At 42.3% G+C, this 16,750-nt stretch overlaps 1 gene segment (V, D, J or C); it reads right to left on the bottom strand.

Moving 5' to 3' along the window:
* Nucleotides 1-488: 488 nt before the first annotated feature.
* Nucleotides 489-4,336, bottom strand: LOC144482925 (Ig heavy chain C region-like). The segment is given in 3 exon segments: nt 489-929; nt 2,971-3,279; nt 3,958-4,336. Coding segments are annotated over 3 exon segments (903 nt in total).
* Between the last annotated feature and the right edge of the window lie 12,414 nt (nt 4,337-16,750).

Genomic DNA, 16,750 nt, shown 5'->3' with positions numbered 1-16,750 from the left:
GGTTTGGGTCACTGTGTGTGTGGGTTCTGCAGGTTTCCCCGTGTCTGCGTGCGTTTCCTCCAGGTGCTCTGATTTCCTTCCACAGTCCAAAGATATGCAGGCTAGGTGGATTGGCGATGCTAAATTGCCCCTTAGTGTCAGGGGGACTAGCTAGGGTAAATGCATGGGATGAAGGGGATTGGGTCTGGGTGGAATTGTGGTCTGTGCAGACTCGATGGGCCGAACGGCCTCCTTCTGCACGACAAGATTCTATGATTCTCTATAATCGCATTCCTCGTCTTTTAATTGAGGCAAGTGGGGTTCGGTGCGTGAGTTAATGGACCTCCACCTCAGTTTCGATAGTGTGTATCTGAACGGGGATCGCTGGTTACCAAGAATTGGGAGCGAGACCTGTAAATATGAGACCCAAACCAAAGATATCTAACGTAAGTAAAACAGGAAAACAATCAACTAAGCGATCGGGTATTTCATTCATCGTTGGAGAAAAAAGCTTTTATTACTTTTATTGAAGTTCTGAATGTAACCGAGTGATTCTCAATGACAGGAATTAACGGTGTCCATCAGTGCAAGAGAAATGTTCACAAAACTGGGTTTACCGCTGGATTTATCAACCGTTCTGTTGATGATCTTCAAGGGGATGGCTTCATGTCCCACCACACAGGAGTAAGAAGCGCCGCTGGCCCACTCCAACGCTGCAATGGATAACAGACTGTACATGAAGAAGGAGCTATTGCCGTTCTCCGCCATCACCTTCGTGTTACTGTAGTTCCCGGGGTTCACCGGCTTGTCTTTGAAGGTCCACTTGACGAAGATCTCTCGGGGGGAGAAACCTCTCACTAAGCAGGAGAGGGAGACTATTTTTTGAGCGGAGACTTCTTCTGCGGAGGGCATGAGGACAGAAACGGACGGTTCCCGCGGATTTGGATCTGCTGAAAATATATAATAAATGTCAATAAAGTGGAGAGTTCCAGATACAATTAAACGGTAGACCAGAGGCGAGGGGAATGTTTTGGATGTATGGGTTTAAATGTTCATCTTTGTGATCTGCCCGGTTTCCCAGTTCGGAGCAGAGATTGATATGCTTTTCTTTGCTCCCTACTGTTCTGGATTTCAATTCTGCACCAGGCCCTTCCTATCTTACCCCCAGAGGTACAGGGGAAACCAATAAATGCAATGCACTTGGATTTCCAAAAAGCATTCAATAGGGAAATGCACAAAAGGCTACTTAATAAGAAAAGAGGCCATAGTGTTGGCGGTATTATATCATCATGGACAGAGAATGGGCTAACTAAAAGAAGCCAGAAAATTTGGATCCGGGGAGCATTTACAAGATGGCAAACTGTAACTAGTAGAGTGCCACTAGAACCGCTGCTGGGATCAGCATTATTGATGATATATGGAAATGAGGTAAACAAGATAGTTGAATGTACAATAGTTAGGTTTGCGGATCGAACAAAATAGGTGGGAAGGCAAGTGATGAGAATTTTGCAAAAAATCTGCAGAGGAATATGAGCAGGTTAAGCAAGTGAACAAAAACTTGGCAGGTGGAATATAATGCAGGACAATGTGAATTTATGCACATTGTTGGGAAGAGTAAAGGGGTTGAATATTATTTAAATGGACAAAAACAGCATAAAGCTGCAGCAACATGCGATTTGGGGATCATCGTGCATATATCACAAAAACTAGCGTGCAAGTTCAACAGGTAATGAGAAATACAAATGGAATGTTGGGCATCATTTTAAAAGGAATGGAATATAACAATAGGGAAAAAAGGATAAACGATGCAACCTGGCACAATCTTCAAATGGTGAAGAGTTTTGATCCCAATAAATAAGGAAATGACAGAAATGATTGACGAGGGAAAGGCCGTGAATGTTGTCTACATGGAATTTAGTAAAGCATTTAAAAAGATCCCGCATGGCAGGCTGGTGCAAAAGGTTCAATAACATGGCATCAAGGGTGAACTCGCTGGATGAAGTCAGAACTAGCTTGGCCATAGAAGACCGTAGCGGTGGAAGGATGTTTCTTTTTTCTGAATGGCGGTCCATAACTGGTGGTGTTCCACACGGATCAATGCTGAAACCTCTGTTGTTTGTAATATATATAAATATATATATATCTTATATACATTACTTCAATAACATGCAGCTGGCATCATTAGAAAATGTGCGGATGATACTAAGATTGCTGGAACTGCGGATAGTGATGAGGATTGTCAAATAATACAGCAGGATATAGGTAGACTGACAATTTGGGAGGGGAAATGTCAGATGGAATTTTATCCGGACAAATGCGATTTGATGCATGTTCCTTCGAGGAATGGTTGAGGAGGTCTGCCATGTAACTCACTGGAGATTAGATGAATGTGAGGCAACCTTATTGAGCTATATATCATGCTCAGGTGTCGGGACAGGGTAGATGCTGAGAAATTTCTTTTCTCCCCTTTTGTGGAAGAGTCTCGGACTACAAGGTATAATATCTGAGTAAGGGACTGGGCCATTTAGGACAGGGATAAGGAGGAATTTCCTCTCAGAGGGTAGTGAATCTGTTAAATTATTTACTACAGTGGTCTCTAGACGCTGGGTCATTAAGTATGTTCGTAGACAAATTTGTAATCAATAAGGGAATCAACAAATATGGAGTTGGGGCGGGAAAGTGGTGCAACGTTACCCTATCGGATGTGTCATGATCTCACTGAATGCCAGAGCATACTCAAAGGGTCGAATGACTATAACTTACTGCCCATGCTCTTACTCAATCTAAGCCAATCTCACCACCTTCAATTCATTGTTCATTCATCAACTTATCAATTTCCCCATTTAAAAAAGTCCGCACGACCAGAGTGTTTAGTTAATGGAATTACCAATCAGGGGAGGCCAAAAGAACATGGAATAATACATATTGACTTTACACATATCATGTAAATAGACACAATGGCTCATTAATCGCTCCAATCCCTCCACTCACCTTCTTCCTTGTGGACGGATTTTCTTAAAGGTGTCGGCAGATCCTCATGGTTCGCAATGCAGTCAAACACAGTCCCACTCAGCCAGGCTTGTGTTGAGATGTTTAAGTTGCTGACGACGCTGTAAGGATCCTCTCCAGGCTTTTCAGCAATTTCTGATTTCAAAGCCTTCTTGTCTTGGCTCCAGGACACGTTGAGTCCATAAGGAGCATGAGATATGACACAGGTTAAGGTTACAGTAGCCTCCAGTAAGACCTGTTCAATTGGTGGTGGCAGTATTGTCAAGGTGGAATCAGCATTCTGGTAAGAATCTGCAAAGGAAAAATGAAAATCAACACAAGTTCCATCTTCAGAATCAAGACAACATTATTCAGCCCTCACACTCTAAATGGAATAAATCAACTTCGAGATATCAAACTCCAACCATCGCCCTTAATCTTCTATAGTCAATGAAAAACCAGCTTGGTCTGGGAAAACTATTCTCATTGTTAAAATATTTCTGCTCCACTCCCATTCTAATGAATCGACATTGCAACTTTCCCAATACAAATATATCATTCCTGATCTCAGGAATGCAGTCCTGAACGTTGGTTTATAAATAGGGTGAATGCACTTTTCAACACATTACCCTAAAGGTGTTACCAGACAACGACATCAGTCCAAATATTATCAGCTGCCTCAGGAATTTCTGTGCATATTAATGCATGTCACACTAATAAATGAAATCAAAGGATAAAGCTGGTATCAATTCCACCTCTCTCACTATATGACATCAAAGTATCAAAGTTGGGGGAATCATTGTTTGCAATTCTGATAAAATCCTGAATAGTGAGCAATCCAAATGGAGCTCTTACATTAGAATGAAACACAAACTACATAGAAATAACTAAGAATTTGTTGCCTGCTATGTCCTAACTTCAATCATTTTTGGTTTTGATTAAAAGCAGAGCGCAGAGTAACCAATTTCTTTATTGGTCTGTGCCTCTTACCCAGAGATCCAGTGATGTTTCGACTTTGGAGGAGGCCTTGATGAGTGACCTGGCAGGTATAGACTGCTTTGCTGAACCATTCTCCAGCGGAGACTGTCAGCCCACTGCTCGCCGAGAAGTTCCCATTCGCATTCCAGGCGGGAGAGGTGACAATTCCTGAATCCATGGGTTGTCCATTCTTCAGCCACTTCACCGTCATTGACTTTGGAAAGAAATCGATAATTGAACAGATAACGGTTGCAAATTTGCTTCTTGTGATTTCTTCACTGGAACTCACGGTGAGGATAACGGTTGGTGCGATGTCATCTCGAGGACCTTCAGAAACACATGTTAATCATTTTCAGCAGAAGATGTTGATCAATCAAATGCATTCTGTATTATCAATTCATTTGCAGTCAATGGACACAAACCTGGATATTCCAGGGGTCAAGAATATGCAGATCTCTATAAATTAGTTATAACAAATGTCACATACAGGTTAATCAAAGGAATTTTGTTATGTACAATTTCTACAACACTTACATTGCATTTCAATGCTCTTATCTGAACCGCTGTGTCGAACCTCACAGTTGATGTTGCTGCATGCTCCCTCTGACTCGGTGATGGTTAATTGGCTGCTTAGGGTGTAGGTTCCCTTTGTGTTTCTCATTGATGGGTAAGTCTTAACTCCAGTGGTGATCGGCTGTCCATCTTTCTTCCAGGTCAGCCTGGTGATTTCTGGGAAGTAGTCCATCGCCAAGCAGCCGTAGGTGACGGTGCCGTCGGTGTTGTGTTGCTGACAGGAGGAGACCAGGTTGTGGAGAACGAGCGGAGACGGTGTCGCTGGGAAAGAATGGCCGATATAACAAGTTAGACTCTGTTATTTGCGATTACTAAGCCAGCAGACATTTCAGGATTTGACCAGAACTGTGAGGTTATGCTAATATTTCCGAACAAAACCTACATCACATTTGAGATTTTATTTGTGCTATTAGTTAGAAACCATCACCTGTTCCTTCCCTCTGTAGAAACTCACATCTCTTTCTCCGTCTCTGTCACATTGGAGAAAAAAAACATTTTGACGTTATCTGAATGACATACATGGCATTGGATCAAAAGAGAAGAGACAGCGGATTCAGTCCATCAACTCTGCGACCATTTGTTTCTCAATCATCAACAGTTGGTGAGGAGGAAGTTGTCTCTACATTTATGTCGTTGCAGTTTTGGAAATTAGAGAATCCCTACAGTACAGAAGGAGGCCATTTGGCCCATTTAGTCTGTACCAATGACAATCCCACCCAGGCCCTATTCCCAAACCCTGCTACTGCTCTTGCGAACCCTGCCAGCTCGTGGAATATTCTCTGTAAACACATTTCATATCGAATATTACCCTGCTAATCCCCCTGACACTAGGGTCAATTTAGCCTGGCCAGTCAATGTAACCCGCACATCTTTGAAGTGTGGGAGGAAACCGGAGCACCCGAAGGAAACCCACGCAGGCACGGAGAGGATGTACAAACTCCACACAGACAGTGACTGGGGTTGAAATCGAGCCTGGGTCCCTGGCGCTGAGAGGCAGCAGTGCTAAACACTGTGCCACCATGCGGCCAAATTGCCAGTGTTCAAGCCCACTAATGCCCCTCTCCTCCTCTTTCCATCCCTCTGCCACCAAACGCCCCCTCCTACAACACCCAAAGCCCCAAAAACAATGATTCGTGACTTTGCTTTAAAAATGCCATCAGGATGAATATTTATGTAATCATCATATGCCCTAACTGTCAATACTAATTCAAGCAATTGCAATTACTACTTGAACTACAAAGACGACTTGCATGACGAACGGCAAAATCAGCAAGTGATAGTCCATAGGAAGGTGGCTGTGGTTATGGAGGGTCAGTCATCTCAGCTCAAGAACATCTCTGCCTTCGGGTAGTATCCTAAGCCGAACAGTCTTCAGCTGCTTCAGCAATGACCTTCCCTCCGTCGTAAGGTCAGAAGTGGGGATATTCACCAATGATTCGCCACTCATCAGATGGTGAAGCAGTCCATGTTCAAATGCAACAAGATCTGGACAATATCCAGGCTTGAGTCTGACAGGTGGCAAGTAACATTCGCGCCACACAAATGCCAGGCAATGACAATCACAAATAAGGGAAACTCTAAACACAGTCCCTTGACTTTTGATGGTGTTAACATCACTGAATCAATGTCGACACTTTTGGGGTTACCATTGACCAGAAACTCAACTGGGCACACCACATAAACACAGTGGCTACGAGAACAGTTCAGAGGCTAGGAATACCGCGGCGAGTAACTCAACTCCTGACTCCCCAAAGCCTATCAATCAACTAAAAGGTACTTGTCAAAAGTGCAATGGAATACTCCCCACTTGGCTGGATGGGTGCAGCTCCAACAACACTCAGGAAGCTTGACACCATCCCGGACAAAGCAGCCCGCTTGATTGCCACGGATCTACAAAGATCCAATCTCTCCACCACCGACGCTCAGTAGCAGCAGTGTATGCTATCTGCAAGATGCACTGCAGCAATTGACCAAAGATTCTTAGACAGCAGCTTCCACACTCAAGAACTCTTGCATCTAAAAGGACAACGGCGGCAGATAAATGGGAACACCTCCACCTGCAAGTTCCCCTCCAAGCCGTTCACCATCCCGACTTGGAAATATATCGCCGTTCCTTCGCAGTCGCTGGGTCAAAATCCTGGAATTCCCTCCCTAACGGCATTCCACAGAACATGAACTGCAGCGATTCAAGAAGGCAGCTCACCACCACCTTCTCGAGGGCAACCAGGGATGGGCAATAAAGGCTGGCCATCCAGCGAGCCCATATCCCAAGAATGAATAAACAAAATAATTAAACAATTTTCTCTAATCTTAGGACCATACATTCAAAGCATGAGAAGGACATTCCGCCCCTTGAGCTTTCTCCTCCATTCAGTAACATCATGGCTGAACTGATTGTGCTGTTAACTCCATATTCCAACCTTTCCCCTCGCCTACGGAAAGTTAGCTGTCTACTCTTTCCCGGATCTTTCCCCGATCCCTCGGCTTTCCACATTTTTCCCCGGCTCCCTGCGCTTTGACCCGTCTCACTATGCTCTCTGCACATTTGACCCCCGCCCCCCCACTTCGCTTTTCCCCGCGTCTCTGCCATGACTCCCTCTCCCTACACTTTCCCCAGGCTCTGTGCCCTTTCTCTGCTCTTTCTGGACTTTCTGTATGCTACGTTCCTTCCTGTATCTCCACTCTCTCTCTACCATTGTCCCCCGGCTCTCTGCCCTTTCCCCCGCCTCTTTGCCCTTTCCCCCGACTCCTTGCTTTTTTCACCGGCATCCTGCCATTCCCCCTGGCTCTATGCTCTTTCCCGCCAGCTCTTTTCCCAATCACCCGGCTGTATGCCCTTTCCCATGGTTCTCAGCCCTTTCCCCCCGACTCCCTGCATTTTCCTCCGGTTCTGTACTCTTTTCCAAGGCATTCTGTAATTTTCTCCGACTCTCTGTACTTCCTTTCATCTTTGTGCCCGTTCCACCGGCTGTCCATCCTTTAACCTGGTCTCTGAATTTCCCTGGCTGTCGGCCATTTCCACTTGCATCCTGTGGTTTCCCCGCCTCTGTGCAGTTTCCCTGGCTCTTGAGCTTCCCTTCATCTCTCTCTTGGCATTCTCCTGCATTTGGACATCACTCGTCTGCAGATCTCACTTCAGTTCTCTGTTGTTGAATAGACCACCCCCCCCCCCACCACCTCCCCACCTCCCTCCCCACCCACCGCCGCCGATTTCGCGACTGTGAGTGGGAGAGTGTGAGTGAGTGATGCTGGGTGAGGGATGAGGGTGAGTGAGTGAGGCTGATTGAATGATGGTGAGTGAGTGAGAGTGAGTGACACAAAGAAGTTTCAGTGACTGAATAAGTGCATGGGGATGATGAAGATGAGTGCACATGAGTGAGTGTGAGTGAAGGTGAGTGAATGAGGGTGAGTGACGCAACTAAGTTTCAATGAGTGAGTGAGTGCATGGGGATGGATGAAGATGAGTGCATATGAGTGAGTGTGAGTGAACGTGAGTGAGTGAGGGTGAGTGAGGGCGACTGAGTGACGCTGTGTGAGTGAGGTAGTGTGAAAGTGAGTGAGTGAGAATGAGTGAATGATGTTGGACAGTGTGTGAGTGTCACTGAGAGTAACTGAGGTTGGGTGAGTGAACCAGGGTGACTGAGTGAGGTGGTGAAAGTGAGTGAGAGTGAATTAGTGAGTCTTAGTGAATTGTAATGAGTGACTGAGTGAGGGTGAGCGATTGTGAGTGAATCAGGATGTGTGAGTGAAGGTGATTGAGTTTCAGTGACGGCGAGTGATTGAGGAAGAGTGAGCGTGGGTGACTGAGAGATGGTGAGTGAGTGAGGTTGAGTGAGGATGAATGCCGATGGGTGTGTCAGGGTGAGGGTGGGTGAAGGTGAGTGTGGGTGAATGAGGCTGGGTGAGTGGGGATGAGTGAATGAAGGTGGATGAATGAGAGTGTGTGAGCGAAAGAGGGTGCATAAGAGCATGTGAGTGAGTCGGGGTGAGTGTGGATGTTTGAGAGAGTGTAAGTGACTGAGGGTGTGCGAGTAAGGGTGATTGTTTGAGCGTGAGTGTGGGTGGGTGAATGAGGGTGAATGAGTGAGTGTGGGTGAGTTTGGGTCAGTGAGGATAAGTGAGTCAATGTGTGTCAGTGAGGGTGGATCAGATAATGGAGCAGCGCTATGAAAGCTCATGATTCCAAATGAACCTGTTGGACTTTAACCTGGTGTTGTGCGACTTCTTACTGTACCCACCCCAGTCCAACGCTGGCATCTACACATCATTGCTATCATCGGCACCGCAAGCCGTCGGCTCAAAGTGGACTCCCGTGACGAAGGAGCAGAGCTCCGAAAGGTCGTGATTCCAAATAAACCTGTTGGAATTTAACCTTCTTACTATAAGAAGTTTAGTAAGGGGCTGAGGACATAGCTTGTGGAGTGCTGGTGTTGGGGATAATATGTGTTAGACAGTGTGGGTGTGTGTTTGTGTGTGTGTAGGTGTGTTTGCGTGCGTGTGTTTGTGTGTGAGAGAGAGAGAATGAAAGAAAGATCGTGTGTGGTGTGTGTTTGCGTGAGAAAGGAGAGTGAGAGACGTGTGTGTGGCCGAGATTGTGTGTCGTTCGTCTGAGAGGGAGTGTGTGAGAGACATTTGCATGTGAGAGCCTGAGATTTTCCATGTGTGAGGCAGTGTCTCTGTGTGTGAGAGACAGTGTGCGTGAGTGTGTGTGTCTCAGAGAGAGAGAGAGAGAAAGAGAAAATGTGTGTGTTTGCAGCGTTATTTTATACTTGAGTGCGTATGAGAGTGTGTGAAGGGAAAAGTGAGAGAGAAAGAACGTGCAAATGAAACATAGTTGGTGTGTGCGTGAGGGCCACGTTTGAGAGAACATGAACCTCTGATAAAAAGGGAAAATGCTGGACAAGCTCAGTACGTTTGGCAGCATCGGTAAGGAGAGAAAAGAGCTGATGTTTCGAGTCTGGACGACCGTTTGTCAAAACTAAAGAGCATAGATACTGAAAGATATTTATGCTGTAGGGTGAGGGAATAAAAGATGAGTCATAGGCAAGAACGAAGGGAAAGGTGCTAAGATGTGCTGATGGAAGTCCATGGAGAGAATAGAATGTGTGAATGGCCAAACGGCAGAGAAGTCAAAATCAGAGGGTAAACTAGAGATGTAACAGATGGCCCTGAAGTTGGGGGAGGGGTGACAAAGGGAGAAGCGTGGGAAAAAAGTAGAAAAGAAGAGGAAAAGGGATGAATGAAAGAATAAAGGGTAGGGGGGGGGGGTAAGGAAAGAAGGAAAAAAGTAAAATGGGGGTAAGAGTAGAGTGGGAAGAAAAATAAAGAAAGACGAATACAATGAAAAATAAAAGATCGGAAATGAAAGTAGAAAAATGTTAAAAAGGAAAATAAACGAGAGAAAAGAAAGATGGGGAAAAACAAAGGTAAAGAACATTAAAAAAAAGAAACAAGGGGTTCCAAGTGGGGTAGAGCTAATCATCTGACATTGAATTCGATGTTGAGGCCGGAAGCCAGTAAAGCGCCGAAGCGAAAGATGAGGTGTTGTTCCTCCGGTTTGTGTTGAGCTTCACTGGAATATTGCAGCAGGCCATGGACAGGCCTGAGGGCATGAAATGTCCGTCGAGTGCGTGTTTGTGATAAAATGAGAGAGAAAAAATGAGAGAAAAAATGTGAAAAAACGTGTGTGAGATAGTGTGCGTGCGTATGACTGTGTGTGTATAGAGAGAGATTGTGTGTTGGGTGTATGTGAGGGCGAATGTGTGAGAGACATGTATAAATGTGTGTGAGTGTGGATAAGAAAGAGAGATTATGTATGAGAGCCTGAGCGTGTACGTGTATGGGACAGTGAGCCTCTGTGTAAGAGAGGGTGTGCATGTGTGAGAGGGTGTGTGTGTGTGTGTTCGGGTGTGTGCATGTCTGTGTGTGCGTATGTGTGTGAGGGAGAGAGAGAGAGAGAGGTTGGTTGGGGGGGGGGGGGTGGACTACCACCCGATCTATATCCTTTGCAAGTCTATATTTGAAACAATATCGCTGTTGCTTCACTGTCGCTGGGTCAAAGTCCTGGGACTTCCTCTGCAACAGCACAGCAGATACATTGGCACCACATGGACTGCAGTCATTCAAGGATACTTCAAGTCAAAATTTGACCCTTGCGAAAGATATCAAATTTTGGCCTCGCAAGCGACTGTAAAATCGAATTACACTGTAAAATCCAATATTCCCAGGGCCGGTGGGTCAGCTTTTAATAATTTTCCCCTGTCTCTTTTAAATCTCGAAAACTGGGCAGAAAAATGCAATTTCGCTGAAAATGAGCACATCGAATTTAACAGATTCAGTGTAGTTTAATTTCCCTAACAGATATGGTGTTACAGTAAGAATTAAACAAACCAGGAAATATTTAAATTGAAAATCATTACCTGATTCGATCTAATTTCTTAATTAACTGTAATCAACAAAATAATCGAAGCAAAACACCTTATAGAGCAGATTACAGCTGAGTAATGTATTGTTTTCTGAATTCATTTTCCATACAATTAAATATTCTCTAAAACCGTTAAATTTGATTGTTGGAGGTCATTTTTGTTGAATTAATTAGCACGAATATTATATATAACTTATTATTAATTGCCAGTTCTTTCTCCTGTCAGCTGATTTGTTTTATATAATAAAAAACAGTTCTCAATAATTCAAAACTCCCTTCTGCATAGAACGTTGTTAAGTAATTGGGTTTCAACGAAATCTTAAACAGTGTTAAACAATTAACATCAAATTACTGGATGGAAACGTTCAGACATCTTTAATAATTTTACCTTCATCTATTCACATTTTATTATTTGATTTTTGTCTTTTACGAAAAGCCTTCTATTTACCCACAAATTGATTAAAAATGCATACTTCAAGGCCCAAGTATACTGTAAAGCATGGCTGTTTGTGATCAATAAAATTGCTTCCTTGATTTAATCATTCAGATCATTGCTGTAATTAAATTGTTGATCATATTGTTTAATTGAAAAAGTTACACATAAAACAGTACAAAACACAATGAGGACAATTTATTCAAATCCTCTGCAAGACTGAGACATGATGAAAAATAAGTCGAGATTTTGTTCTTCAGTTTAATATTTAATAATAATTAAACAGAAGTTTCAGATTGAGTAAATTCGTCTGTGCTGACATTTGTTCTTCCTATCATTTTATTCTGTCTGCAGCAGTATTGGAAGACAGAATGTTATTGCTAGGAGCAGAACTAATATAAAACTTCCGTAATTAAACTAATCAGTGTGAATTTCAAGCATTTACTTGCCGTTGTCTGGCTAGCACCTGTCGACACCTTACCACAATTCAAAAACAACCAAATGAACAATTACTTCATGCTAGCGAACTTCAGCTCTCAGAAAACTGTTTAAGATTAGAGTAGTGATTAATTATCTATCTACATATTACTTTAAAGCAATAATTTGGCTGCGCCTGCAACCGAAAAGAAATGCAATAACAGGATACATACATTACCAAACTGCAATGTAAAACTCCTATTTAAGTGACGGTAAACTTAATTAGCGCAAAACGATTATTTCAAAATATCTTGTTGAACTAAACGTTGATGTAGAATCAGCCTGTACTCATTGAAATAGTTTCAGAAATAATCACAAAATGTTTTCAGCCTAGAACCTTTCTCGTTTATGTTAATTGTGTGCAATGCACAGCATAGTTGTGAAAGGGGATTAATGATATCAACATCAAATATTTTTGGTGAATAAGGAGTACATTACCGCGAAGCAATTGTTTCAATTATATTAATTTCACTCTACAAACTTCAAACTTGTTAATTAAGTATTGATTGTAGCAATGAAGTATATTCTGAATGATTTTTTTTCAGCCATGCTGTATTTTAATCTGCAATCATCATTTACATTTATAAAAGTGTATCTTTATTTCATTTTTTCCGAAACCTGCCTGTTTTTTCCCCGACAATCGTGCTAAAGTATTTTCAAATGCATTGAACCAGAAGACGTGGCACCACGCAGTGTCAACCAGTTTAAACAATGCAGAAGCAATACCGAAACTCCAAACCATTCCACAAATTATAAACATTTTAAGTCACCCAGATACACAATCTCCTCAGCAGAAAAATACTAAAACACATCACCGAGGGAATGAACCCCGTTTTATGGAGAAGCAGCTCAATTATCCATTCAACAGAAATAAATGTAACATCGCACGAAGATCTCAATACGGAATCCAGCAGAAGAGCTCGTCACCAAATTATTAAACTAAACAGCAATCTGGAATGATAACAATAATATTGTGAAGAGGTGGAATATGTCCAACAAATTAATATTGAAACTTTATCACATTTTATTCATATTGGATCATATTTCAAAGAGACATCAAACATATTTAAACATTTCGATGGGAAAAGCTGCAGCCATCAGATGCCACCGAAATTAAACATTGCAGGTATCACAAATTGTGAATTCAGTGACAAACTATGTTCTGAACGAACGGCGTAAACCGTGCCTTAGTTTAATCTGGAATTATCATTTGAGATTTTTTTTAAAAACTGCAATAAATCTTGCCTGAGTTCTGCCTGCAATCATGCGTCAAGCAGTTTCAAACGTGTTGAATGTTTGTATTCAATCACAAAGAGTGTAACTGCTCAGTGTCACCGAGTGTAAACAATGCAGAAGCAATACAGAAACACCAAATAATTTCACACATTTTACTTATTCAAAGTCACCCAGACACACAACCACCTCACCACAAAAAAACACATCACTGAGGGACTGAACCCCATTTCATGCAGAAGCAGCTCAATTCCACAAATACTTTCAACAGAACCAAATGTAAAATTGACAGAGAATCTCAATATAAAATCCAGCCAATCTGTTAATGACAAACCCAATTAATAATTAAATGGACAGAAATATGCCACAACAACACGAGATTTGTGAGCAGACGGAACATGATCACTAAATTAATACAGCAATTTTAACATATTTTGTTAATATTGGGTTACATTTCAAACACTTGTGCAGTAGATGGTACAACTCGCAGCTATTTGATGTCACCGAGCTTAAACATTGCAGAAACGCATAACTGTTTAACAGAAGTTCGGTATTTACAGTAACCCAGCCACACAATGCCCTCAACAGATAAACACCAAATCACAGCAACCAGAGATTAAATAACTTAGCAGCACCTATTGTCAAGAAGCAGCAGAACTTTTCAACCCTTTCAGCAAAATCACATGGACCATTGCAAAATATCTCAATAAAAAATCCACCAAACCCACATTTCAATTAGTTAATGAATTACTAAAATAGGAAATAAAATAAAACAAAGGCTCAAGTGAAGCAGTTGCTCAATAAGTGCACGGTTCTTACCTGCAGTCACCGTCACCGTGGTCCCTTGTCCCCAGGATGGGAAGTGTCACTGTGTTACATTCTCTGGGCTGCACCATACATTAACATGCTCTAAACACAATAGACCATTATTTTAAATATTCACAAAGCACAAGGCAAGTAAATCAATGAAGCTTCAAAAAATTATATTTGTATTTGTGGATGCCTTTCGCTCTTCATAAATGACCCTAATGATTTATATTTCACAGAGTAACACATGAACATGTTATTGAAAACAACAACTGATAATCGAACAATTATCATCGAGTTTGCATTTTAATTCTTGCCATTCGGGCAATGCTGATCATCGAGAGTACTATACTGAAATTATAGTTGGATTATAGAAGTGACACTGATCCAGCCTCAATCAGTAAGTGCTGAGAGGGGTTTTTGTATTGACGGTAACAGCTGTGCCTGCCAGTTCGACCCAACATATCACAGTGACACACACCCGCACAAAAACTGCACTCACTCTCTGTTCAGTCCTGCCGCTCACTATTCACTTCAAATAGAACGTTATTTCTGATCTCATTTATCAGTTAGGCAGCAGTTTATCGATCACAAAGTCAGAAATATTAAAATAAGCATTATTTGCAGGTCTGGAAGTGTTGAAAGTGTCAATAGTAAATATAACCACAGCCACAGTCCAACCCCGTTTTCTATGTTTGTCTGTTACGTTTTACCGTTACATTTTCGCTGTGTTAGTTTGGTAAGAATCAGCTAGTTGTCTGGTTCAGATCATTGCAGTTAATATTACATGTACAAGAGGTACTGAATTTCAGGTTGTGTTGGAAGTTGTTAAATTCCTTCTCGAACTGTTCTTGTCCGGGGGCAGCCCTGGTCCCTATCGCTGGGATATGTACAGTAATAGATGGCGGTGTCTTCGTTCGTCAGACCAGTCATGTCCAAAGCGAAGGTATTACTTGAAAGGTCTTTGGACGCTGTAAATCGATACTGAATCCCTGGGGAGTAATTGTTGCTCGATGAACTTGTGTAGTCAAGGAGCCAGTCCAACCCCTGTCCGGGAATCTTTCGGATCCAGTTCATCCAGTCGCTGTCAAGATTGAACCCACTGGTTTTACAGGTCAGTCTCAGGGAGCCTCCGGGACGCCCGGTCGCTACCTCTGGCTGAGTCAACACAACCTGCGACTGGACTCCTGTAAAAATATATCAAAATCCCCAAAGATTAATCCTGGCGAAATGATTGCTGAATCTGGAACATTTCAGAGATTGGTTAACAGTGGCTAACAGTGAGAGTCTTGGACAATAAAAACTACTCACTGGATAAGAAAGCCAGCAACAAACTGAGAGAAATCGCCGACCTCATCCTTCTGGTCATATGGAGGAAATGGTTATGTCAGGAACTCAGTGAACAAACCAGCTCCCGGACTGTTGGTTTCCGGTCCCAGTGAGCGGCATTTAAATACCCGGCAGCAGGGGGCGGCATTCCAGGCGCCGCCTGTTGATTCCCTGCTGCAGGCGGCGACTGGATCCAGGTCCCACCTTCCACACCCCCAACAGAATGGACTCCGAGATTTACAATAGTTTGATATTAAAATTGACATTTTATCTGCATCGGGATATTTGTTGGGCTGAATGGATTCATTGTGTGAAATGATGATATTGCAGTTCATCATCTCTTCATAAAATAGACTAATTCCGTTGTAAATATAGTTATTTTATTTCCACGGCTCTCAGCAGAAGACGAAATTGAAAATGATTAAATTACAGTTTCAGAGGGTAATTCCAGGTCTCCATCACATGACAATAATAAAGCATAATTTATCAGTGGGAATTGTTATCGATTTCTGAAACTAAATGTGGGGATGAACAAAGTGATTCTATTTACAGTGTGGATGGCTATCACTGTGCGATTTGGGTTTGGAGATAAGAACGAACTCCTCGCATTACACAATGTCTCCTGACTATCCTCAAAATACCCGTAAGCCTCAGGCAGTCCTCTGAAGATTAGCTGCAAAAGAAACCCGCTTGTCTGATAATTAAGCACTGATAATTAGAACATTACACAATGTCTCCTGACTATCCTCAAAATAACTGTAAGCCTCAGGCAGTCCTCTGAAGATTAGCTGCAAAAGAAACCCGCTTGTCTGATAATTAAGCAGTGAGCTAATGGAGAAACAGAAAATCGGCATCGACTTTAGAGAGAAGTTAATGAATCAGAACGGACAGGGCTACGAGTAGAGGTATCTTCCAGCACACACATCATTGCAGCCCATTTTATTGGCCACCGGTTGTCGACCATTCACTGTTCTTGGGAACACAGGGTATCAGGACTTTGCAGCACATTACACAATATCACAAGAATGAATGGTTTTATCTACCACTGAATCAGTTAGAAACTAATCATTTCTGCACTCGTTGGCATCTGTGAGAGCGACTGTTAAACAAACGAAATCAGATTAAACTGTACAACAGAACACGGTGCTCATCAGGTATAAGTGACGTGCCGTTTACATGAGGAGCAGAACTTTCTGAATATTCCAAGAATCCCCGCTGTTCAAGGCAATTTTATGATTTTCTTATAATTTTATTTCTTTTCATTTTTTGCTATTACACCGATCTCATTACACTAACGGATTGTGACCATTAACATCTCTTTCTCGCATTTCATCAAGTTGTTGACAAACAGACATTAATCATTAGAATGACATTTAATTGAAAGTTACACAAATTAAATGTCATCTAGTCACTCTGCTGTTTTCTGAACTAGTTAATCACAGAATGAACAGGATATTCATTGAAAATATTTGTTTAGAAGACATTTAAAATATTTTCTGAACTAGTTAATCACAGAATGAGCAGGATAT

The sequence above is a fragment of the Mustelus asterias genome, unplaced genomic scaffold, assembly GCF_964213995.1.
Source record: "Mustelus asterias unplaced genomic scaffold, sMusAst1.hap1.1 HAP1_SCAFFOLD_43, whole genome shotgun sequence".
In the NCBI taxonomy this organism is placed as follows: domain Eukaryota; kingdom Metazoa; phylum Chordata; class Chondrichthyes; order Carcharhiniformes; family Triakidae; genus Mustelus; species Mustelus asterias.
The sequence above is the reverse complement of the archived record's forward strand: the minus strand, read 5'-3'. Positions and strand labels throughout refer to the sequence as shown.